General features: G+C 46.2%; 1 protein-coding gene across 1 annotated transcript in view; it reads left to right on the forward strand.

Moving 5' to 3' along the window:
* Positions 1-27,518, forward strand: part of ano2b (anoctamin 2b) — a gene marked incomplete at its 5' end in the record, with an annotated part of 119,668 nt that overhangs the window by 25,188 nt on the left and 66,962 nt on the right. The window contains 2 exons of the mRNA XM_055905278.1: positions 11,917-12,021; positions 15,813-15,896. Coding sequence (XP_055761253.1) covers positions 11,917-12,021; positions 15,813-15,896 — 189 coding nt within the window. The remainder of the gene's footprint in view (positions 1-11,916; positions 12,022-15,812; positions 15,897-27,518) is intronic.

The raw sequence follows: 27,518 nt of genomic DNA on the forward strand, positions 1-27,518 counted from the left end.
TGGTCAGGTTACTATACTACACTCCTTAATGGTCAGGTTACTATACTACACTCCCTAATGGTTACTATACTACACTCCTTAATGGTTACTATACTACACTCTTTAATGGATACTATACTACACTCCTTAATGGTTACTATACTACACTCCTTAATGGTTACTATACTACACTCCTTAATGGTTACTATACTACACTCCTTAATGGTTACTATACTACACTCCTTAATGGTTACTATACTACACTCCTTAATGGTCAGGTTACTATACTACACTCCTTAATGGTCAGGTTACTATACTCCACTCCTTAATGGTCAGGTTACTATACTACACTCCTTAATGGTTACTATACTACACTCCTTAATGGTTACTATACTACACTCCTTAATGGTCAGGTTACTATACTACACTCCTTAATGGTCAGGTTACTATACTACACTCCTTAATGGTCAGGTTACTATACTACACTCCTTAATGGTTACTATACTACACTCCTTAATGGTTACTATACTACACTCCTTAATGGTCAGGTTACTATACTACACTCCTTAATGGTTACTATACTACACTCCTTAATGGTTACTATACTACACTCCTTAATGGGTACTATACTACACTCCTTAATGGTTACTATACTACACTCCTTAATGGTTACTATACTACACTCCTTGATGGTTACTATACTACACTCCTTAATGGTTACTATACTACACTCCTTAATGATCGGGTTACTATACTACACTCCTTAATGGTTACTATACTACACTCCTTAATGGTCAGGTTACTATACTACACTCCTTAATGGTCAGGTTACTATACTACACTCCTTAATGGTTACTATACTACACTCCTTAATGGTTACTATACTACACTCCTTAATGGTCAGGTTACTATACTACACTCCTTAATGGTTACTATACTACACTCCTTAATGGTCAGGTTACTATACTACACTCCTTAATGGTTACTATACTACACTCCTCAATGGTTACTATACTACACTCCTTAATGGTTACTATACTACACTCCTTAATGGTCAGGTTACTATACTACACTCCTTAATGGTTACTATACTACACTCCTTAATGGTTACTATACTACACTCCTTAATGGTTACTATACTACACTCCTTAATGGTTACTATACTACACTCCTTAATGGTTACTATACTACACTCCTTAATGGTCAGGTTACTATACTACACTCCTTAATGGTTACTATACTACACTCCTTAATGGTTACTATACTACACTCCTTAATGGTTACTATACTACACTCCTTAATGGTTACTATACTACACTCCTTAATGGTCAGGTTACTATACTACACTCCTTAATGGTCAGGTTACTATACTACACTCCTTAATGGTTACTATACTCCACTCCTTAATGGTCAGGTCACTATACTACACTCCTTAATGGTCAGGTTACTATACTACACTCCTTAATGGTTACTATACTACACTCCTTAATGGTTACTATACTACACTCCTTAATGGTCACTATACTACACTCCTTAATGGTCAGGTTACTATACTCCACTCCTTAATGGTTACTATACTCCACTCCTTAATGGTTACTATACTACACTCCTTAATGGTCAGGTTACTATACTCCACTCCTTAATGGTCAGGTTACTATACTACACTCCTTAATGGTTACTATACTACACTCCTTAATGGTTACTATACTACACTCCTTAATGGTTACTATACTACACTCCCTAATGGTTACTATACTACACTCCTTAATGGTTACTATACTACACTCCTTAATGGTCAGGTTACTATACTCCACTCCTTAATGGTTACTATACTCCACTCCTTAATGGCCAGGTTACTATACTACACTCCTTAATGGTTACTATACTACACTCCTTAATGGTCAGGTTACTATACTCCACTCCTTAATGGTCAGGTTACTATACTACACTCCTTAATGGTTACTATACTCCACTCCTTAATGGTTACTGTACTACACTCCTTAATGGTCAGGTTACTATACTACACTCCTTAATGGGCAGGTTACTATACTACACACCTTAATGGTTACTATACTACACTCCTTAATGGCCAGGTTACTATACTACACTCCTTAATGGTCAGGTTACTATACTACACTCCTTAATGGTCAGGCTACTATACTACACTCCTTAATGGTTACTATACTACACTCCTTAATGGTCAGGTTACTATACTACACTCCTTAATGGTTACTATACTACACTCCTTAATGGTTACTATACTCCACTCCTTAATGGTCAGGTTACTATACTACACTCCTTAATGGTCAGGTTACTATACTACACTCCTTAATGGTCATGTTACTATACTACACTCCTTAATGGTTACTATACGACACTCCTTGATGGTTACTACACTACACTCCTTAATGGTTACTATACTACACTCCTTAATGGTTACTATACTACACTCCTTAATGGTTACTATACTACACTCCTTAATGGTTACTATACTACACTCCTTAATGGTCAGGTTACTATACTACACTTCTTAATGGCCAGGTTACTATACTACACTCCTTAATGATCAGGTTACTATACTACACTCCTTAATGGTTACTATACTCCACTCCTTAATGGTCAGGTTACTATACTACACTCCTTAATGGTCAGGTTACTATACTACACTCCTTAATGGTCATGTTACTATACTACACTCCTTAATGGTTACTATACGACACTCCTTGATGGTTACTACACTACACTCCTTAATGGTTACTATACTACACTCCTTAATGGTTACTATACTACACTCCTTAATGGTTACTATACTACACTCCTTAATGGTTACTATACTACACTCCTTAATGGTCAGGTTACTATACTACACTCCTTAATGGTCAGGTTACTATACTCCACTCCTTAATGGTTACTATACTACACTTCTTAATGGCCAGGTTACTATACTACACTCCTTAATGATCAGGTTACTATACTACACTCCTTAATGGTTACTATACTCCACTCCTTAATGGTCAGGTTACTATACTACACTCCTTAATGGTTACTATACTACACTCCTTAATGGTTACTATACTACACTCCTTAATGGTTACTATACTACACTCCTTAATGGTCAAGCTACTATACTACACTCCTTAATGGTTACTATACTACACTCCTTAATGGTTACTATACTCCACTCCTTAATGGTCAGGTTACTATACTACACTCCTTAATGGTCAGGTTACTATACTACACTCCTTAATGGTTAGGTTACTATACTACACTCCTTAATGGTTACTATACTCCACTCCTTAATGGTTACTATACTACACTCCTTAATGGTCAGGTTACTATACTACACTCCTTAATGGTTACTATACTACACTCCTTAATGGTTACTATACTACACTCCTTAATGGTTACTATACTACACTCCTTAATGGTTACTATACTACACTCCTTAATGGTCAGGTTACTATACTACACTCCTTAATGGTCAGGTTACTATACTACACTCCTTAATGGTTACTATACTCCACTCCTTAATGGTCAGGTTACTATACTACACTCCTTAATGGTTACTATACTACACTCCTTAATGGTTACTATACTCCACTCCTTAATGGTCAGGTTACTATACTACACTCCTTAATGGTTACTATACTCCACTCCTTAATGGTCAGGTTACTATACTACACTCCTTAATGGTTACTATACTACACTCCCTATTGGTTACTATACTGCACTCCTTAATGGTTACTATACTCCACTCCTTAATGGTCAGGTTACTATACTACACTCCTTAATGGTCATGTTACTATACTACACTCCTTGATGGTTACTATACTACACTCCTTAATGGTTACTATACTACACTCCTTAATGGTCAGGTTACTATACTACACTCCTTAATGGTTACTATACTACACTCCTTAATGGTTACTATACTCCACTCCTTAATGGTCAGGTTACTATACTACACTCCTTAATGGTTACTATACTCCACTCCTTAATGGTTACTATACTACACTCCTTAATGGTCAGGTTACTATACTACACTCCTTAATGGTCAGGTTACTATACTACACTCCTTAATGGTCAGGTTACTATACTCCACTCCTTAATGGTCAGGTTACTATACTACACTCCTTAATGGTTACTATACTCCACTCCTTAATGGTCAGCTTACTATACTACACTCCTTAATGGTTACTATACTCCACTCCTTAATGGTTACTATACTACACTCCTTAATGGTTAGGTTACTATACTCCACTCCTTAATGGTCAGGTTACTATACTGCACTCCTTAATGGTTACTATACTACACTCCTTAATGGTTACTATACTCCACTCCTTAATGGTTACTATACTACACTCCTTAATGGTTACTATACTACACTCCCTAATGGTTACTATACTACACTCCTTAATGGTTACTATACTACACTCCTTAATGGTCAGGTTACTATACTACACTCCTTAATGGTTACTATACTACACTCCTTAATGGTCAGGTTACTATACTACACTCCTTAATGGTCAGGTTACTATACTCCACTCCTTAATGGTCAGGTTACTATACTCCACTCCTTAATGGTCAGGTTACTATACTACACTCCTTAATGGTCAGGTTACTATACTACACTCCTTAATGGTCATGTTACTATACTACACTCCTTGATGGTTACTATACTACACTCCTTAATGGTTACTATACTACACTCCCTAATGGTTACTATACTACACTCCCTAATGGTTACTATACTACACTCCTTAATGGTTACTATACTACACTCCTTAATGGTCAGGTTACTATACTACACTCCTTAATGGTTACTATACTACACTCCTTAATGGTCAGGTTACTATACTACACTCCTTAATGGTCAGGTTACTATACTACACTCCTTAATGGTTACTATACTACACTCCTTAATGGTCAGGTTACTATACTACACTCCTTAATGGTCAGGTTACTATACTACACTCCTTAATGGTTACTATACTACACTCCTTAATGGTTACTATACTACACTCCTTAATGGTTACTATACTACACTCCTTAATGGTCAGGTTACTATACTACACTCCTTAATGGTCAGGTTACTATACTACACTCCTTAATGGTTAGGTTACTATACTACACTCCTTAATGGTCAGGTTACTATACTACACTCCTTAATGGTCAGGTTACTATACTACACTCCTTAATGGTTACTATACTACACTCCTTAATGGTTACTATACTACACTCCTTAATGGTTACTATACTACACTCCCTAATGGTTACTATACTACACTCCTTAATGGTTACTATACTCCACTCCTTAATGGTTACTATACTACACTCCTTAATGGTTACTATACTACACTCCTTAATGGTTACTATACTCCACTCCTTAATGGTTACTATACTGCACTCCTTAATGGTCAGGTTACTATACTCCACTCCTTAAGGGTCAGGTTACTATACTCCACTCCTTAATGGTCAGGTTACTATACAACACTCCTTAATGGTTACTATACTACACTCCTTAATGGTCAGGTTACTATACTACACTCCTTAATGGTTACTATACTCCACTCCTTAATGGTTACTATACTACACTCCTTAATGGTTACTATACTACACTCCTTAATGGTTACTATACTCCACTCCTTAATGGTTACTATACTGCACTCCTTAATGGTCAGGTTACTATACTCCACTCCTTAATGGTCAGGTTACTATACTCCACTCCTTAATGGTCAGGTTACTATACTACACTCCTTAATGGTTACTATACTACACTCCTTAATGGTCAGGTTACTATACTACACTCCTTAATGGTTACTATACTACACTCCTTAATGGTTACTATACTACACTCCTTAATGGTTACTATACTACACTCCTTAATGGTCAGGTTACTATACTACACTCCTTAATGGTTACTATACTACACTCCTTAATGGTTACTATACTACACTCCTTAATGGTTACTATACTACACTCCTTAATGGTCAGGTTACTATACTACACTCCTTAATGGTTACTATACTACACTCCTTAATGGTCAGGTTACTATACTACACTCCTTAATGGTTAGGTTACTATACTACACTCCTTAATGGTTACTATACTACACTCCTTAATGGTTACTATACTCCACTCCTTAATGGTCAGGTTACTATACTCCACTCCTTAATGGTCAGGTTACTATACTCCACTCCTTAATGGTCAGGTTACTATACTACACTCCTTAATGGTTACTATACTACACTCCTTAATGGTCAGGTTACTATACTACACTCCTTAATGGTTACTATACTACACTCCTTAATGGTTACTATACTACACTCCTTAATGGTTACTATACTACACTCCTTAATGGTCAGGTTACTATACTACACTCCTTAATGGTTACTATACTACACTCCTTAATGGTTACTATACTACACTCCTTAATGGTTACTATACTACACTCCTTAATGGTCAGGTTACTATACTACACTCCTTAATGGTTACTATACTACACTCCTTAATGGTCAGGTTACTATACTACACTCCTTAATGGTTACTATACTACACTCCCTAATGGTTACTATACTACACTCCTTAATGGTTACTATACTACACTCCTTAATGGTTACTATACTCCACTCCTTAATGGTCAGGCTACTATACTACACTCCTTAATGGTCAGGTTACTATACTCCACTCCTTAATGGTCAGGTTACTATACTACACTACTTAATGGTCAGGTTACTATACTACACTCCTTAATGGTTACTATACTACACTCCTTAATGGTCAGGTTACTATACTACACTCCTTAATGGTCAGGTTACTATACTACACTCCTTAATGGTTACTATACTACACTCCTTAATGGTTACTTCACTACACTCCTTAATGGTTACTATACTACACTCCTTAATGGTCAGGTTACTATACTACACTCCTTAATGGTTACTATACTCCACTCCTTAATGGTCAGGTTACTATACTACACTCCTTAATGGTTACTATACTACACTCCTTAATGGTTACTATACTACACTCCTTAATGGTTACTATACTACACTCCTTAATGGTCAGGTTACTATACTACACTCCTTAATGGTTACTATACTACACTCCTTAATGGTCAGGTTACTATACTACACTCCTTAATGGTTACTATACTACACTCCTTAATGGTTACTATACTACACTCCTTAATGGTTACTATACTACACTCCTTAATGGTCAGGTTACTATACTCCACTCCTTAATGGTCAGGTTACTATACTACACTCCTTAATGGTTACTATACTCCACTCCTTAATGGTCAGGTTACTATACTACACTCCTTAATGGTCAGGTTACTATACTACACTCCTTAATGGTTACTATACTACACTCCTTAATGGTCAGGTTACTATGCTACACTCCTTAATGGTTACTATACTACACTCCTTAATGGTTACTATACTACACTCCTTAATGGTTACTATACTACACTTCTTAATGGTTACTATACTTCACTCCTTAATGGTTACTATACTACACTTCTTAATGGTTACTATACTACACTCCTTAATGGTTACTATACTCCACTTCTTAATGGTCAGGTTACTATACTACACTCCTTAATGGTTACTATACTACACTCCTTAATGGTTACTATACTACACTCCTTAATGGTTACTATACTACACTCCTTAATGGTTACTATACTACACTCCTTAATGATCGGGTTACTATACTACACTCCTTAATGGTCAGGTTACTATACTACACTCCTTAATGGTTACTATACTACACTCCTTAATGGTTACTATACTACACTCCTTAATGGTCAGGTTACTATACTACACTCCTTAATGGCCAGGTTACTATACTACACTCCTTAATGGTCAGGTTACTATACTACACTCCTTAATGGTCAGGTTACCATACTACACTCCTTAATGGTTACTATACTACACTCCTTAATGGTTACTATACTACACTCCTTAATGGTTACTATACTACACTCCTTAATGGTTACTATACTACACTCCTTAATGGTTACTATACTACACTCCTTAATGGTCAGGTTACTATACTACACTCCTTAATGGTTACTATACTACACTCCTTAATGGTTACTATACGACACTCCTTAATGGTCAGGTTACTATACTACACTCCTTAATGGTCAGGTTACTATACTACACTCCTTAATGGTCAGGGTACTATACTCCACTCCTTAATGGTCAGGTTACTATACTCCACTCCTTAATGGTCAGGTTACTATACTACACTCCTTAATGGTCAGGTTACTATACTACACTCCTTAATGGTTACTATACTCCACTCCGTAATGGTTACTATACTACACTCCTTAATGGTCAGGTTACTATACTCCACTCCTTAATGGTTACTATACTACACTCCTTAATGGTTACTATACTACACTCCTTAATGGTTACTATACTACACTCCTTAATGGTTACTATACTACACTCCTTAATGGTTACTATACTACACTCCTTAATGGTCAGGTTACTATACTTCACTCCTTAATGGTTACTATACTCCACTCCTTAATGGTCAGGTTACTATACTACACTCCTTAATGGTTACTATACTACACTCCTTAATGGTTACTATACTACACTCCTTAATGGTCAGGTTACTATACTACACTCCTTAATGGTTACTATACTACACTCCTTAATGGTTACTATACTCCACTCCTTGATGGTCAGGTTACTATACTACACTCCTTAATGGTTACTATACTACACTCCTTAATGGTCAGGTTACTATACTACACTCCTTAATGGTTACAATACTACACTCCTTAATGGTCAGGTTACTATACTACACTCCTTAATGGTTACTATACTACACTCCTTAATGGTTACTATACTCCACTCCTTAATGGTCAGGTTACTATACTACACTCCTTAATGGTTACTATACTACACTCCTTAATGGTCAGGTTACTATACTACACTCCTTAATGGTTACTATACTACACTCCTTAATGGCCAGGTTACTATACTACACTCCTTAATGGTTACTATACTACACTCCTTAATGGCCAGGTTACTATACTACACTCCTTAATGGTTAGGTTACTATACTACACTCCTTAATGGTTAGGTTACTATACTCCACTCCTTAATGGTCAGGTTACTATACTACACTCCTTAATGGTCAGGTTACTATACTACACTCCTTAATGGTTACTATACTACACTCCTTAATGGTCAGGTTACTATACTACACTCCTTAATGGTTACTATACTACACTCCTTAATGGTTACTATACTACACTCCTTAATGGTTACTATACTACACTCCTTAATGGTCAGGTTACTATACTACACTCCTTAATGGTCAGGTTACTATACTACACTCTTTAATGGTCAGGTTACTATACTACACTCCTTAATGGTTACTATACTACACTCCTTAATGGCCAGGTTACTATACTCCACTCCTTAATGGTTACTATACTACACTCCTTAATGGTCAGGTTACTATACTACACTCCTTAATGGTCAGTTTACTATACTACACTCTTTAATGGTCAGGTCACTATACTCCACTCCTTAATGGTAAGGTTACTATACTACACTCCTTAATGGTCAGGTTACTATACTCCACTCCTTAATGGTCAGGTTACTATACTACACTCCTTAATGGTCAGGTTACTATACTCCACTCCTTAATGGTCAGGTTACTATACTACACTCCTTAATGGTTACTATACTCCACTCCTTAATGGTCAGGTTACTATACTACACTCCTTAATGGTTACTATACGACACTCCTTAATGGTCAGGTTACTATACTACACTCCTTAATGGTTAATATACTACACTCCTTAATGGTTACTATACTACACTCCTTAATGGTCACTATACTACACCCCTTAATGGTTACTATACTACACCCCTTAATGGTTACTATACTACACTCCTTAATTGATACTATACTACACTCCTTAATGGTCAGGTTACTATACTACACTCCTTAATGGTTAGGTTACTATACTACACTCCTTAATGGTTAGGTTACTATACTACACTCCTTAATGGTTACTATACTACACTCCTTAATGGTCAGGTTACTATACTACACTCCTTAATGGTTACTATACTACACTCCTTAATGGTTACTATACTACACTCCTTAATGGTCAGGTTACTATACTACACTCCTTAATGGTTACTATACTCCACTCCTTAATGGTCAGGTTACTATACTACACTCCTTAATGGTTAGGTTACTTTACTACACTCCTTAATGGTTACTATACTACACTCCTTAATGGTTACTATACTACACTCCTTAATGGTCAGGTTACTATACTACACTCCTTAATGGTTACTATACTCCACTTCTTAATGGTTACTATACTTCACTTCTTAATGGTTACTATACTTCACTCCTTAATGGTTACTATACTACACTCCTTAATGGCTACTATACTCCACTCCTTAATGGTCAGGTTACTATACTCCTTAATGGGCAGGTTACTATACTACACTCCTTAATGGTCAGGTTACTATACTACACTCCTTAATGGTCAGGTTACTATACTACACTCCTTAATGGTCAGGTTACTATACTACACTCCTTAATGGTCAGGTTACTATACTACACTCCTTAATGGTTACTATACTACACTCCTTAATGGTCAGGTTACTATACTCCACTCCTTAATGGTCAGGTTACTATACTCCACTCCTTAATGGTTACTATACTACACTCCTTAATGGTCAGGTTACTATACTACACTCCTTAATGGGCAGGTTACTATACTACACTCCTTAATGGTTACTATACTACACTCCTTAATGGTCAGGTTACTATACTACACTCCTTAATGGTTACTATACTACACTCCTTAATGGTCAGGCTACTATACTACACTCCTTAATGGTCAGGTTACTATACTACACTCCTTAATGGTCATGTTACTATACTACACTCCTTAATGGTTACTATACTACACTCCTTAATGGTTACTATACTCCACTCCTTAATGGTTACTATACTACACTCCTTAATGGTCAGGTTACTATACTCCACTCCTTAATGGTTACTATACTACACTCCTTAATGGTCAGGTTACTATACTCCACTCCTTAATGGTCAGGTTACTATACTCCACTCCTTAATGGTTACTATACTCCACTCCTTAATGGTCAGGTTACTATACTCCACTCCTTAATGGTTACTATACTACACTCCTTAACTGTCAGGTTACTATACTCCACTCCTTAATGGTTACTATACTCCACTCCTTAATGGTCAGGTTACTATACTCCACTCCTTAATGGTTACTATACTACACTCCTTAACTGTCAGGTTACTATACTCCACTCCTTAGTGGGCAGGTTACTGTACTACACTCCTTAATGGTTACTATACTCTACTCCTTAATGGTTACTATACTCTACTCCTTAATGGTTACTATACTCCACTCCTTAATGGTTACTATACTCCACTCCTTAATGGGCAGGTTACTATACTCCACTCCTTAATGGTCAGGTTACTATACTCCACTCCTTAATGGTTACTATACTACACTCCTCAATGGTCAGGTTACTATACTACACCCCTTAATGGTTACTATACTCCACTCCTTAATGGTTACTATACTCCACTCCTTAATGGGCAGGTTACTATACTACACTCCTTAATGGTCAGGTTACTATACTCCACTCCTTAATGGGCAGGTTACTATACTCCACTCCTTAATGGTTACTATACTCCACTCCTTACTGGCTACTATACTCCACTCCTTAATGGTCAGGTTACTATACTACACTCCTTAATGGTTACTATACTTCCCTCCTAATGGTTACTATACTCCACTCCTTAATGGGCAGGTTACTATACTACACCCCAGCTGATACCAGTCCAGGTCCTCATCACTGACTCTGACCATCAGACTAAATCAACAGATCTCTCTCTCCCCAGGACCACCCGAGGCCCAAGTATGAAACCGTCCTGCTCCAGAAGAGACAGATGATGAAGAACAAGGAGAAGAAGAATGAGAAGAAGAAGAAGAAGAAGAAGATTGAGGTGGATATCTGTTACTCCCCTCAGGATTTAATATGTTACTCAACTCAAGATTTAATGTTACTCCCCCCCGGATTTAATATGTTACTCCCCTCAGGATTTAATATGCTACTCCCCTCAGGATTTAATATGTTACTCCCCTCAGGATTTAATATGTTACTCCCCTTAGGATTTAATATGTTACTTCCCTCCTGATTTAATATGTTACTCCACTCCGGATTTAATATGTTACTCCACTCCAGATTTAATATGTTAATCCCCTCAGGATTTAATATGTTACTCCCCTCCGAATTTAATATGTTAATCCCCTCAGGATTTAATATTTTACTCCCCTCCGGATTTAATATGTTACTCCACTCCAGATTTAATATGTTAATCCCCTCAGGATTTAATATGTTACTCCCCCCCGGATTTAATATGTTACTCCCCTCCGAATTTAATATGTTAATCCCCTCAGGATTTAATATGTTACTCCCCTCTGAATTTAATATGTTACTCCCCTCAGGATTTAATATTTTACTCCCCTCTGGATTTAATATTTTACTCCCCTCTGGATTTAATATGTTACTCCCCCCCGGATTTAATGTTACTCCCCTCAGGATTTAATGTTACTCCCCTCAGGATTTAATGTTACTCCCCTCTGGATTTAATATGTTACTCCCGTCTGGATTTAATATGTTACTCCCCTCTGGATTTAATATGTTACTCCCCTCTGAATTTAATATGTTACTCCCCTCAGGATTTAATATGTTACTCCCCCCCGGATTTAATATGTTACTCCCCTCTGGATTTAATATGTTACTCCCCCCCGGATTTAATATGTTACTCCCCTCAGGATTTAATATGTTACTCCCCTCTGAATTTAATATGTTACTCCCCTCAGGATTTAATATGTTACTCCCCTCAGGATTTAATATGTTACTCCCCTCAGGATTTAATATGTTACTCCCCTCAGGATTTAATATGTTACTCCCCTCAGGATTTAATATGTTACTCCCCTCAGGATTTAATATGTTACTCCCCTCAGGATTTAATATGTTACTCCCCTCAGGATTTAATATGTTACTCCCCTCAGGATTTAATATGTTACTCCCCTCAGGATTTAATATGTTACTCCCCTCCGGATTTAAAACCCTAAACTGGTGTTTGATCTGTTGCTATGTACAACCACCAGCTGTTCTAATGTATAAACACCAGCTGTGGGTTCTAATGTACACCACCAGCTGTGGTTTCTAATGTATAAACACCAGCTGTGGGTTCTAATGTACAAACACCAGCTGTGGGTTCTAATGCACAAACACTAGCTGTGGGTTCTACTGTACAAACACCAGCTGTGGGTTCTACTGTACAAACACCAGCTGTGGGTTCTAATGTACAACCACCAGCTGTGGGTTCTAATGTACAAACACCAGCCGTGGGTTCTAATGTACAAACACCAGCTGTGGGTTCTAATGTACAAACACCAGCTGTGGGTTCTAATGTACAAACACCAGCTGTGGGTTCTAATGCACAAACACCAGCTGTGGGTTCTAATGTACAAACACCAGCTGTGGGTTCTAATGTACAAACACCAGCTGTGGTTTCTAATGCACAAACACCAGCTGTGGGTTCTAATGTACAAACACCAGCTGTGGGTTCTAATGTACAAACACCAGCCGTGGGTTCTAATGTACAAACACCAGCCGTGGGTTCTGATGTACAAACACCAGCCGTGGGTTCTAATGTACAAACACCAGCTGTGGGTTCTGATGTACAAACACCAGCCGTGGGTTCTAATGTACAAACACCAGCCGTGGGTTCTGATGTACAAACACCAGCTGTGGGTTCTGATGTACAAACACCAGCTTTGGGTTCTGATGTACAAACACCAGCTTTGGGTTCTGATGTACAAACACCAGCTGTGGGTTCTGATGTACAAACACCAGCTTTGGGTTCTGATGTACAAACACCAGCTGTGGGTTCTGATGTACAAACACCAGCTGTGGGTTCTAATGTACAAACACCAGCTGTGGGTTCTAATGCACAAGCACCAGCTGTGGGTTCTAATGCACAAGCACCAGCTGTGGGTTCTAATGCACAAACACCAGCTGTGGGGTCTAATGTACAAACACCAGCTGTGGGGTCTAATGCACAAACACCAGCTGTGGGTTCTAATGCACAAACACCAGCTGTGGGTTCTAATGCACAAACACCAGCTGTGGGTTCTAATGCACAAACACCAGCTGTGGGTTCTAATGTACAAACACCAGCTGTGGGTTCTACTGTACAAACACCAGCTGTGGGTTCTACTGTACAAACACTAGCTGTGGGTTCTAATGTACAAACACCAGCTGTGGGTTCTAATGTACAAACACCAGCTGTGGGTTCTAATGTACAAACACCAGCTGTGGGTTCTAATGTACAATCACCAGCTGTGGGTTCTAATGTACAATCACCAGCTGTGGGTTCTAATGTACAAACACCAGCTGTGGGTTCTAATGTACAATCACCAGCTGTGGGTTCTAATGTACAAACACCAGCTTTCTACTGGTAGAAGGGGGACTGAGTTGAGATGGGGGGGTGGGATGCAGAGCCGCTGTCTGTCTCTCCAGGCCTGTTGGAGCAGCCCCATGCAGAGCCGCTGTCTGTCTCTCCAGGCCTGTTGGAGCAGCCCCATGCAGAGCCGCTGTCTGTCTCTCCAGGCCTGTTGGAACAGCCCCATGCAGAGCCGCTGTCTGTCTCTCCAGGCCTGTTGGAGCAGCCCCATGCAGAGCCGCTGTCTGTCTCTCCAGGCCTGTTGGAGCAGTCCCATGCAGAGCCGCTGTCTGTCTCTCCAGGCCTGTTGGAGCAGCCCCATGCAGAGCCGCTGTCTGTCTCTCCAGGCCTGTTGGAGCAGCCCCATGCAGAGCCGCTGTCTGTCTCTCCAGGCCTGTTGGAGCAGCCCCATGCAGAGCCGCTGTCTGTCTCTCCAGGCCTGTTGGAGCAGCCCCATGCAGAGCCGCTGTCTGTCTCTCCAGGCCTGTTGGAGCAGCCCCATGCAGAGCCGCTGTCTCTCTCCAGGCCTGTTGGAGCAGCCCCATGCAGAGCCGCTGTCTGTCTCTCCAGGCCTGTTGGAGCAGCCCCATGCAGAGCCGCTGTCTGTCTCTCCAGGCCTGTTGGAGCAGCCCCATGCAGAGCCGCTGTCTGTCTCTCCAGGCCTGTTGGAGCAGCCCCATGCAGAGCCGCTGTCTGTCTCTCCAGGCCTGTTGGAGCAGCCCCATGCAGAGCCGCTGTCTGTCTCTCCAGGCCTGTTGGAGCAGCCCCATGCAGAGCCGCTGTCTGTCTCTCCAGGCCTGTTGGAGCAGCCCCATGCAGAGCCGCTGTCTGTCTCTCCAGGCCTGTTGGAACAGCCCCATGCAGAGCCGCTGTCTGTCTCTCCAGGCCTGTTGGAGCAGCCCCATGCAGAGCCGCTGTCTCTCTCCAGGCCTTTTGGAGCAGCCCCATGCAGAGCCGCTGTCTGTCTCTCCAGGCCTGTTGGAGCAGCCCCATGCAGAGCCGCTGTCTGTCTCTCCAGGCCTGTTGGAGCAGCCCCATGCAGAGCCGCTGTCTGTCTCTCCAGGCCTGTTGGAGCTGCCCCATGCAGAGCCGCTGTCTCTCTCCAGGCCTGTTGGAGCTGCCCCATGTCTTCACATCAACACATTGTGCTGATTCAACATACTGGGATGATGATACCATGATCCTAACCACTGTTGGTTGGGGGGAATTGGTTGGAGGGTGGGAAGGCATGCGTGTCGGCTGTGTTTGTATCCTGTGTTCAGCCATGCTCTGTGTTGCAGCCTGTGCAGCGGGAGGAGGACGTGACGGCGGGAAAAGACAGGTGGAGACAGAGGTTACTGTCTGCTATGAACACTGGGACACCGGTAACACTCCTCTTCTCCTCTTGCTCCTCTTCTCCTCTGCATGCTCCTCTTCTTCTCCTCCTGCTCCTCCTTCTTCTCCTCATCCTCTCCCCTCTCCTCTTGCTTCTGAACAGACAGACAGGCAGACTCTCAGGAACTCTCTATTTGAGCAGCAGTTAAAGCAGCAGCTAGGTTAGCGAGCAGCAGCTAGGTTAGCGAGCAGCAGCTAGGTTAGCGAGCAGCAGCTAGGTTAGCGAGCAGCAGCTAGGTTAGCGAGCAGCAGCTAGGTTAGCGAGCAGCAGCTAGGTTAGCGAGCAGCAGCTAGGTTAGCGAGCAGCAGTTAGGTTAGCGAGCAGCAGCTAGGTTAGCGAGCAGCATCTAGGTTAGCGAGCAGCAGTTACTACACCAGCTCCGATGCTCATCAGATGTGGCAGAGCTTGCAAACTATTGCAGACTACAAAGGGAAGCACAGCCGAGAGCTGCCCAGTGACACAAGTTTACCAGACAAGCTAAATTACTTCTATGCTCGCTTCGAGGCAAGTAACACTGAAACATGCATGAGAGCATCAGCTGTTCCGGATGACTGTGATCACGCTCTCCACAGCCAATGTGAGTAAGACCTTTAAACAGGTCAACATTCACAAGGCCGCAGTGCCAGACGGATTGCAAGCATGCGGACGTGTACAGGACGTGTACTGCAAGCATGCGCTGACCAACTGGCAAGTGTCTTCACTGACATTTTCTGGAAGATAGCGGGTTAAACAGGCAGTGACTCGGGTGGTTGTTGTCCTTGATGATCTTTTTGGTCTTCCTGTGACATCGGATGCTGTAGGTGTCCTGGAGGGCAGGTAGTTGTGCAGACCTCACCACCCTCTGGAGAGCCTTGCGGTTGAGGGCGGTGCAGTTGTCATACCAGGCGGTGATACAGCCCGACAGGATGCTCTCAATTGTGCATCTGTAAAATTTTGTGGGTTTAGGTGCCAAGCCAGATTTCTTCAGCCTCTTGAGATTGTCTGTGTGGGTGGACCATTTCAGTTTGTCAGTGATGTGTACACCGAGGAACTTAAAACGTTCCACCTTCTCCACTACTGTCCCGTCGATGTGGATAGGGGGTTGATCCCTCTGCTGTTTCCTGAAGTCCAGGATCATCTCCTTTTGTTTTGTTGACGTTGAGTGAGAGGTTATTTTCCTGGCACCACACTCCCAGATCCCTCACCTCCTCCATGTAGGCTGTCTCGTCATTGTTGGTAATCAAGCCTAACTACTGTTGTGTCGTCTGCAAACTTGATGATTGAGTTGGAGGCGTGCATGGCCACGCAGTCGTGGGTGAACAGGGAGTACAGGAGAGGGCTGAGAACGCACCCTTGTGGGGCCCCAGTGTTGAGGATCAGTGAAGTGGAGGTGTTGTTTCCTACCTTCACCTCCTGGGGGCGGCCCGTCAGGAAGTCCAGGACCCAGTTGCACAGGGCGCAATGATGATCTTGGAGGGTACTATGGTGTTGAATGCTGAGCTATAGTCAATGAACACCATTCTTACATAGGTATTCCTCTTGTCCAGATGGGATAGGGCAGTGTGCGTTGCGATGGCGATTGCATCGTCTGTGGATCTATTGAGGTGGTATGCAAACTGAACTGGGTCTAGGGTGGCAGGTAAGGTAGAGGTGGTATGATCCTTGACTAGTCTCTCAAAGCACTTCATGATGACAGATTGTCATTTAGTTCAGATACCTTAGCTTTCTTGGGTACAGAATCAATGGTGGCCCTCTTGAAGCATGCGGGGACAGCAGACTGGGATAGGGAGAGATTGAATATGCCCGTAAACACTCCAGCCAGCTGGTCTGTGCATGCTCTGACGACGCAGCTAGGGATGCCGTCTGGGCTGGCAGCCTTGCGAGGGTTAACACGTTTAAATGTCGTACTCACGTCGGCCACGGAGAAGGAGTGCCCGCTGTGCTTGGTAGTGGGCCGCGTCGCTGTATTATCCTCGAAGCGAGAGGAGAAGGTGTTCAGCTTAACCGGAGGCAAGATGTTTGTATCCACGACGTGGCTGGTTTTCCATTTGTAGTCCCTGATTGTCTGTAGACCCTGCCACATAAGTCTTGTGTCTGAGCCGTTGCATTGTGACTCCACTTGGTCTCTATACTGATGTTTTGCCTGTTTGATTGCCTTGCAGAGAGAATAACCACACTATTTGTATTCGGCCATATTCCCAGTCCTCTTGCCATGGTTAAATGCGTTGGTTCACGCTTTCAGTTTTGCATGACTGCTGCCATCTATCCACGGTTTCTGGTTAGGGTAGGTTTTAATAGTCACAGTGGGTACAACATCTCCTATACCCTTCCTGATAAACTCAGTCACCGTATAATCAGTAAATCCCCAGTATAATCGAAAGGAGAATGAAACATGGCTTGGCTAACTGACTAGAAAGTAAAGTAAATGAGCAATACTGTGGCCTGGTTGAACACAGTGGATTCTATCCCAGCTTAACCGACCTTAACCCCAGCCTCCCGACCTTAACCCAGCCTCCCGAACTTAACCCCAGCCTCCCGACCTTAACCCAGCCTCCTGACCTTAACCCAGCCTCTTGACCTTAACCCAGCCTCCCGACCTTAACCCAGCCTCCTGACCTTAACCCAGCCTTAACCCAGCCTCCCGACCTTAACCCAGCCTCCCGACCTTAACCCAGCCTCCCGACCTTAACCCAGCCTCCCGACCTTAACCCAGCCTCCCGACCTTAACCCAGCCTCCCGACCTTAACCCAGCCTCCCGACCTTAACCCAGCCTCCCGACCTTAACCCAGCCTCCCGGCCTTAACCCAGCCTCCCGGCCTTAACCCAGCCTCCCGGCCTTAACCCAGCCTCCCGACCTTAACCCAGCCTCCCGACCTTAACCCAGCCTCCCGACCTTAACCCAGCCTCCCGACCTTAACCCAGCCTTAACCCAGCCTCCTGACCTTAACCCAGCCTCCTGACCTTAACCCAGCCTTAACCCAGCCTCCCGACCTTAACCCAGCCTCCCGACCTTAACCCAGCCTTAACCCAGCCTCCCGACCTTAACGCAGCCTTAACCCAGCCTCCCGACCTTAACCCAGCCTCCTGACCTTAACCCAGCCTTAACCCAGCCTCCCGACCTTAACCCAGCCTCCCGACCTTAACCCAGCCTCCCGACCTTAACCCAGCCTCCTGACCTTAACCCAGCCTCCTGACCTTAACCCAGCCTCCTGACCTTAACCCAGCCTCCTGACCTTAACCCAGCCTCCCGACCTTAACCCAGCCTCCCGACCTTAACCCAGCCTTAACCCAGCCTCCCGACCTTAACCCAGCCTTAACCCAGCCTCCCGACCTTAACCCAGCCTCCTGACCTTAACCCAGCCTTAACCCAGCCTCCCGACCTTAACCCAGCCTCCCGACCTTAACCCAGCCTCCCGACCTTAACCCAGCCTCCCGACCTTAACCCAGCCTCCCGACCTTAACCCAGCCTCCCGACCTTAACCCAGCCTCCCGACCTTAACCCAGCCTCCCGACCTTAACCCAGCCTCCCGACCTTAACCCAGCCTTAACCCAGCCTCCCGACCTTAACCCAGCCTTAACCCAGCCTCCCGGCCTTAACCCAGCCTCCTGACCTTAACCCAGCCTTAACCCAGCCTCCCGACCTTAACCCAGCCTCCCGACCTTAACCCAGCCTCCCGACCTTAACCCAGCCTCCCGACCTTAACCCAGCCTCCTGACCTTAACCCAGCCTCCCGACCTTAACCCAGCCTCCCGACCTTAACCCAGCCTCCCGACCTTAACCCAGCCTCCCGACCTTAACCCAGCCTCCCGACCTTAACCCAGCCTCCCGACCTTAACCCAGCCTTAACCCAGCCTCCCGACCTTAACCCAGCCTTAACCCAGCCTCCCGACCTTAACCCAGCCTCCTGACCTTAACCCAGCCTCCCGACCTTAACCCAGCCTTAACCCAGCCTCCTGACCTTAACCCAGCCTTAACCCAGCCTCCTGACCTTAACCCAGCCTCCTGACCTTAACCCAGCCTCCTGACCTTAACCCAGCCTCCCGACCTTAACCCAGCCTCCCGACCTTAACCCAGCCTCCCGACCTTAACCCAGTCTCCCGACCTTAACCCAGCCTCCCGACCTTAACCTAGCCTCCCGACCTTAACCCAGCCTTAACCCAGCCTCCCGACCTTAACCCAGCCTCCCGACCTTAACCCAGCCTCCCGACCTTAACCCAGCCTCCCGACCTTAACCCAGCCTCCCGACCTTAACCCAGCCTCCCGACCTTAACCCAGCCTCCCGACCTTAACCCAGCCTCCTGACCTTAACCCAGTCTTAACCCAGCCTCCCGACCTTAACCCAGCCTTAACCCAGCCTCCCGACCTTAACCCAGCCTTAACCCAGCCTCCCGACCTTAACCCAGCCTTAACCCAGCCTCCCGACCTTAACCCAGCCTCCTGACCTTAACCCAGCCTCCTGACCTTAACCCAGCCTCCTGACCTTAACCCAGCCTTAACCCAGCCTCCTGACCTTAACCCAGCCTTAACCCAGCCTCCTGACCTTAACCCGGCCTCCTGACCTTAACCCGGCCTCCTGACCTTAACCCGGCCTCCTGACCTTAACCCGGCCTCCTGACCTTAACCCGGCCTCCTGACCTTAACCCAGCCTCCTGACCTTAACCCAGCCTCCTGACCTTAACCCAGCCTCCTGACCTTAACCCAGCCTTAACCCAGCCTCCCGACCTTAACCCAGCCTCCCGACCTTAACCCAGCCTTAACCCAGCCTCCCGACCTTAACCCAGCCTCCCGACCTTAACCCAGCCTCCTGACCTTAACCCAGCCTTAACCCAGCCTCCCGACCTTAACCCAGCTTTAACCCAGCCTCCTGACCTTAACCCAGCCTTAACCCAGCCTCCTGACCTTAACCCAGCCTTAACCCAGCCTCCCGACCTTAACCCAGCCTCCCGACCTTAACCCAGCCTTAACCCAGCCTCCCGACCTTAACCCAGCCTCCCGACCTTAACCCAGCCTCCCGACCTTAACCCAGCCTCCCGACCTTAACCCAGCCTTAACCCAGCCTCCCGACCTTAACCCAGCCTTAACCCAGCCTCCTGACCTTAACCCAGCCTCCCGACCTTAACCCAGCCTCCCGACCTTAACCCAGGCTTAACCCAGCCTCCCGACCTTAACCCAGCCTCCCGACCTTAACCCAGCCTCCCGACCTTAACCCAGCCTCCTGACCTTAACCCAGCCTTAACCCAGCCTCCCGACCTTAACCCAGCCTTAACCCAGCCTCCCGACCTTAACCCAGCCTTAACCCAGCCTCCTGACCTTAACCCAGAACATTGCCACTAGGTGCCTTAACCCTGTCTGACTTCCTCTTCTGCCTGATGTTGCTCTGACTAGATGGCAGAACATTGCCACTAGGTGCCTTGTGGGACACGTACTCTGTTACTTCCTGCTCTGGATACAAAGGGGTGTGTGTGTGTGTGTGAGGTGACATATGGCCCAGAGGAAATCCCATGACAGTAATTTCCCAAAGGGCTTAGTGTCCTGCAGGGAGGAGGAGTGTGTGTGACGCACTCTGCCAGGGATGTGGTGGTGTCAGGAGAGAGTCCTGACCTTATAGTGTGTCTCTTTGGGTTCATCTCAGTTCAAGACCACATGGTTACCATGGTTACCACCCTCAGCAAGGGTGCTACAAACCGGATGCATCGGGTTTCCAGGGGAAATGGAAGGAGAGTCTGTGATGCAACTTCCTCTTTTGGACGTTAACAAGCAGACATTCCAGCTTAACTCCTCCTCCACATTTACTGGATTGGTTGAACAGTGCAGAAGAGAACCTCCCCCGACAGGACCAGCACATTTACTGGATTGGTTGAACAGTGCAGAAGAGAACCACCCAGACAGGACCAACACATTTACTGGATTGGTTGAACAGTGCAGAAGAGAACCGCCCAGACAGGACCAACACATTTACTGGATTGGTTGAACAGTGCAGAAGAGAACCGCCCAGACAGGACCAACACATTTACTGGATTGGTTGAACAGTGCAGAAGAGAACCACCCCCGACAGGACCAGCACATTTACTGGATTGGTTGAACAGTGCAGAAGAGAACCACCCAGACAGGACCAGAAGGAAAGGCCTGCTACGTTAAGTAATGTGGACACTCATCTCCTGTGTTACTGCCAGCACTTTTACTAGTGTCAAGGGGAGAGGTGGGGGGGGGGGGGAGACGAGAGGTGGGGGGAGGAGACGAGAGGTGGGGGAGGTGGTGGGGTGAGGGGAGGAGACGAGAGCTGGGGAAAGATGGGGAGGAGACGAGAGGAGGGGATCTTGGTTCTGTGTGGGTGCTGTGTGGGTACTGTGTGGGAGCTAGGTGGTGTGTGGGTACTGTGTGGGAGCTAGGTGGTGTGTGGGTGCTAGGTGGTGCTGTGTGGGAGTTAGGTGGGGCTGTGTGGGAGTTAGGTGGGGCTGTGTGGGTGCTAGGTGGGCTGTGTGGGTGCTAGGTGGTGCTGTGTGGGAGTTAGGTGGGGCTGTGTGGGAGTTAGGTGGGGCTGTGTGGGAGTTAGGTGGGGCTGTGTGGGTGCTAGGTGCTGTGTGGGAGTTAGGTGGGGCTGTGTGGGAGCTAGGTGGTGCTGTGTGGGTGCTAGGTGCTGTGTGGGAGTTAGGTGGGGCTGTGTGGGAGTTAGGTGGGGCTGTGTGGGAGCTAGGTGGTGCTGTGTGGGTGCTAGGTGGTGCTGTGTGGGAGTTAGGTGGGGCTGTGTGGGAGTTAGGTGGGGCTGTGTGGGTGCTAGGTGCTGTGTGGGAGTTAGGTGGGGCTGTGTGGGAGCTAGGTGGTGCTGTGTGGGTGCTAGGTGCTGTGTGGGAGTTAGGTGGGGCTGTGTGGGAGCTAGGTGGTGCTGTGTGGGTGCTAGGTGGTGCTGTGTGGGTGCTAGGTGCTGTGTGGGAGTTAGGTGGGGCTGTGTGGGTGCTAGGTGCTGTGTGGGAGTTAGGTGGGGCTGTGTGGGAGTTAGGTGGGGCTGTGTGGGTGCTAGGTGGTGCTGTGTGGGTGCTAGGTGCTGTGTGGGAGTTAGGTGGTGCTGTGTGGGAGCTAGGTGGTGCTGTGTGGGTGCTAGGTGCTGTGTGGGAGTTAGGTGGGGCTGTGTGGGAGCTAGGTGGTGCTGTGTGGGTGCTAGGTGCTGTGTGGGAGTTAGGTGGGGCTGTGTGGGAGTTAGGTGGGGCTGTGTGGGTGCTAGGTGCTGTGTGGGAGTTAGGTGGTGCTGTGTGGGTGCTAGGTGCTGTGTGGGAGTTAGGTGGTGCTGTGTGGGTGCTAGGTGCTGTGTGGGAGTTAAGTGGTGCTGTGTGGGAGTTAGGTGGGGCTGTGTGGGAGCTAGGTGGTGCTGTGTGGGTGCTAGGTGCTGTGTGGGAGTTAGGTGGGGCTGTGTGGGAGCTAGGTGGTGCTGTGTGGGTGCTAGGTGGTGCTGTGTGGGAGTTAGGTGGGGCTGTGTGGGAGTTAGGTGGGGCTGTGTGGGTGCTAGGTGCTGTGTGGGAGTTAGGTGGGGCTGTGTGGGAGCTAGGTGGTGCTGTGTGGGTGCTAGGTGCTGTGTGGGAGTTAGGTGGGGCTGTGTGGGAGCTAGGTGGTGCTGTGTGGGAGTTAGGTGGGGCTGTGTGGGTGCTAGGTGCTGTGTGGGAGTTAGGTGGGGCTGTGTGGGAGTTAGGTGGGGCTGTGTGGGTGCTAGGTGGGGCTGTGTGGGTGCTAGGTGGTGCTGTGTGGGTGCTAGGTGGTGCTGTGTGGGTGCTAGGTGCTGTGTGGGAGTTAGGTGGTGCTGTGTGGGAGCTAGGTGGTGCTGTGTGGGTGCTAGGTGCTGTGTGGGAGTTAGGTGGGGCTGTGTGGGAGCTAGGTGGTGCTGTGTGGGTGCTAGGTGCTGTGTGGGAGTTAGGTGGGGCTGTGTGGGAGTTAGGTGGGGCTGTGTGGGTGCTAGGTGCTGTGTGGGAGTTAGGTGGGGCTGTGTGGGTGCTAGGTGGTGCTGTGTGGGTGCTAGGTGCTGTGTGGGAGTTAGGTGGTGCTGTGTGGGTGCTAGGTGCTGTGTGGGAGTTAGGTGGTGCTGTGTGGGTGCTAGGTGGTGCTGTGTGGGAGTTAGGTGGGGCTGTGTGGGAGTTAGGTGGGGCTGTGTGGGTGCTAGGTGCTGTGTGGGAGTTAGGTGGGGCTGTGTGGGAGCTAGGTGGTGCTGTGTGGGTGCTAGGTGCTGTGTGGGAGTTAGGTGGGGCTGTGTGGGAGCTAGGTGGTGCTGTGTGGGTGCTAGGTGGTGCTGTGTGGGTGTTAGGTGGGGCTGTGTGGGTGCTAGGTGGTGCTGTGTGGGAGCTAGGTGGGGCTGTGTGGGAGCTAGGTGGGGCTGTGTGGGAGCTAGGTGGTGCTGTGTGGGTGCTAGGTGGTGCTGTGTGGGAGTTAGGTGGGGCTGTGTGGGAGTTAGGTGGGGCTGTGTGGGTGCTAGGTGCTGTGTGGGAGTTAGGTGGGGCTGTGTGGGAGTTAGGTGGAGCTGTGTGGGTGCTAGGTGCTGTGTGGGAGTTAGGTGGGGCTGTGTGGGAGTTAGGTGGGGCTGTGTGGGTGCTAGGTGGTGCTGTGTGGGTGCTAGGTGCTGTGTGGGAGTTAGGTGGTGCTGTGTGGGTGCTAGGTGCTGTGTGGGAGTTAGGTGGTGCTGTGTGGGAGTTAGGTGGGGCTGTGTGGGTGCTAGGTGGTGCTGTGTGGGTGCTAGGTGCTGTGTGGGAGTTAGGTGGTGCTGTGTGGGTGCTAGGTGCTGTGTGGGAGTTAGGTGGTGCTGTGTGGGTGCTAGGTGCTGTGTGGGAGTTAAGTGGTGCTGTGTGGGAGTTAGGTGGGGCTGTGTGGGTGCTAGGTGCTGTGTGGGAGTTAGGTGGGGCTGTGTGGGAGCTAGGTGCTGTGTGGGAGCTAGGTGGTGCTGTGTGGGAGCTAGGTGGTGCTGTGTGGGTGCTAGGTGGGCTGTGTGGGTGCTAGGTGGGCTGTGTGGGTGCTAGGTGCTGTGTGGGAGCTAGGTGGTGCTGTTGTCCACCTTATGATCTCACAACGTGCTGTATCACTGGGAGATCGACAGTCACTGTCTGTGTTTCAACTTGTAATGTCACAAGTACTGGGAAAGGGCTTTCTGCCAGCTCTAAACCCAACAAGACAGTAATCACTGTCAACGGTTAGGGTCAGAGGTCAAACAGCAGTCCTGTCTCAGAGGAACATACAGCAGTCCTGTCTCAGAGGAACATACAGCAGTCCTGTCTCAGAGGAACATACAGCAGTCCTGTCTGAGGAACATACAGCAGTCCTGTCTCAGAGGAACATACAGCAGTCCTGTCTCAGAGTAACATACAGCAGTCCTGTCTCAGAGGAACATACAGCAGTCCTGTCTCAGAGGAACATACAGCAGTCCTGTCTCAGAGGAACATACAGCAGTCCTGTCTCAGAGGAACATACAGCAGTCCTGTCTCAGAGGAACATACAGCAGTCCTGTCTCAGAGGAACATACAGCAGTCCTGTCTCAGAGGAACATACAGCAGTCCTGTCTCAGAGGAACATACAGCAGTCCTGTCTCAGAGGAACATACAGCAGTCCTGTCTCAGAGGAACATACAGCAGTCCTGTCTCAGAGGAACATACAGCAGTCCTGTCTCAGAGGAACATACAGCAGTCCTGTCTCAGAGGAACATACAGCAGTCCTGTCTCAGAGGAACATACAGCAGTCCTGTCTCAGAGGAACATACAGCAGTCCTGTCTCAGAGGAACATACAGCAGTCCTGTCTCAGAGGAACATACAGCAGTCCTGTCTCAGAGGAACATACAGCAGTCCTGTCTCAGAGGAACATACAGCAGTCCTGTCTCAGAGGAACATACAGCAGTCCTGTCTCAGAGGAACATACAGCAGTCCTGTCTCAGAGGAACATACAGCAGTCCTGTCTCAGAGGAACATACAGCAGTCCTGTCTCAGAGGAACATACAGCAGTCCTGTCTCAGAGGAACATACAGCAGTCCTGTCTCAGAGGAACATACAGCAGTCCTGTCTCAGAGGAACATACAGCAGTCCTGTCTCAGAGGAACATACAGCAGTCCTGTCTCAGAGGAACATACAGCAGTCCTGTCTCAGAGGAACATACAGCAGTCCTGTCTCAGAGGAACATACAGCAGTCCTGTCTCTGAGGAACATACAGCAGTCCTGTCTGAGGAACATACAGCAGTCCTGTCTCAGTGGAACATACAGCAGTCCTGTCTCAGAGGAACATACAGCAGTCCTGTCTCAGAGGAACATACAGCAGTCCTGTCTCAGAGGAACATACAGCAGTCCTGTCTCAGAGGAACATACAGCAGTCCTGTCTCAGAGGAACATACAGCAGTCCTGTCTCAGAGGAACATACAGCAGTCCTGTCTCCTGCTTCTACTGGTCTATATTGGCTTCTACTGGCTTCTACTGGTCTATATTGGCTTCTGTCGGCTACTACTGGTCTATATTGGCTTCTACTGGCTTCTACTGGTCTATATTGGCTTCTACTGGCTTCTACTGGTATATCTTGGCTTCTGTTGGCTACTACTGGTCTATCTTGGCTTCTGTTGGCTACTACTGGTCTATCTTGGCTTCTACTGGCTTCTACTGGTCTATATTGGCTTCTACTGGCTTCTACTGGTCTATCTTGGCTTCTGTTGGCTACTACTGGTCTATATTGGCTTCTGTTGGCTTCTACTGGTCTATATTGGCTTCTGTTGGCTTCTACTGGTCTATATTGGCTTCTGTTGGCTACTACTGGTCTATCTTGAGCTTTACTGGTCTACTAGTCATCTCTGGTCTCTACTGGTCTCTTCTGGTCTATATTGGTCTCTACTAGTCTCTACTGGTCTCTGTTCTTTACTGGTCTACTAGTCTCTACTGGTCTCTACTGGTCTCTGTTCTGTACTGGTCTACTAGTCATCTCTGGTCTCTACTGGTCTCTGTTCTGTACTGGTCTACAAGTCTCTTCTGGTCTCTACTGGTCTCTGTTCTGTACTGGTCTACTAGTCATCTCTAGTCTCTACTGGTCTCCGTTCTTTACTGGTCTACTAGTCTCTTCTGGTCTCTACTGGTCTCTGTTCTTTACTGGTCTACAAGTCTCTTCTGGTCTATATTGGTCTCTACTGGTCTCTACTGGTCTCTACTGGTCTCTACTGGTCTCTACTGGTCTCTGTTCTTTACTGGTCTACTAGTCTCTACTGGTCTCTACTGGTCTCTACTGGTCTCTACTGGTCTCTACTGGTCTCTACTGGTCTCTACTGGTCTCTTCTGGTCTATATTGGTCTCTACTAGTCTCTACTGGTCTCTGTTCTTTACTGGTCTACTAGTCATCTCTGGTCTCTACTGGGCTCTGTTCTTTACTGGTCTACAAGTCTCTTCTGGTCTCTACTGGTCTCTACTAGTCTCTTCTGGTCTCTACTAGTCTCTTCTGGTCTCTACTAGTCATCTCTTGTCTCTACTGGTCTCTGTTCTTTACTGGTCTACTGGTCTCTTCTGGTCTCTACTGGTCTCTTCTGGTCTATATTGGTCTCTACTAGTCTCTACTGGTCTCTGTTCTTTACTGGTCTACTGGTCTCTACTAGTCTCTACTGGTCTCTGTTCTTTACTGGTCTACTAGTCATCTCTGGT

This window comes from Salvelinus fontinalis, chromosome 39, assembly GCF_029448725.1.
Source record: "Salvelinus fontinalis isolate EN_2023a chromosome 39, ASM2944872v1, whole genome shotgun sequence".
Classification (NCBI taxonomy): domain Eukaryota; kingdom Metazoa; phylum Chordata; class Actinopteri; order Salmoniformes; family Salmonidae; genus Salvelinus; species Salvelinus fontinalis.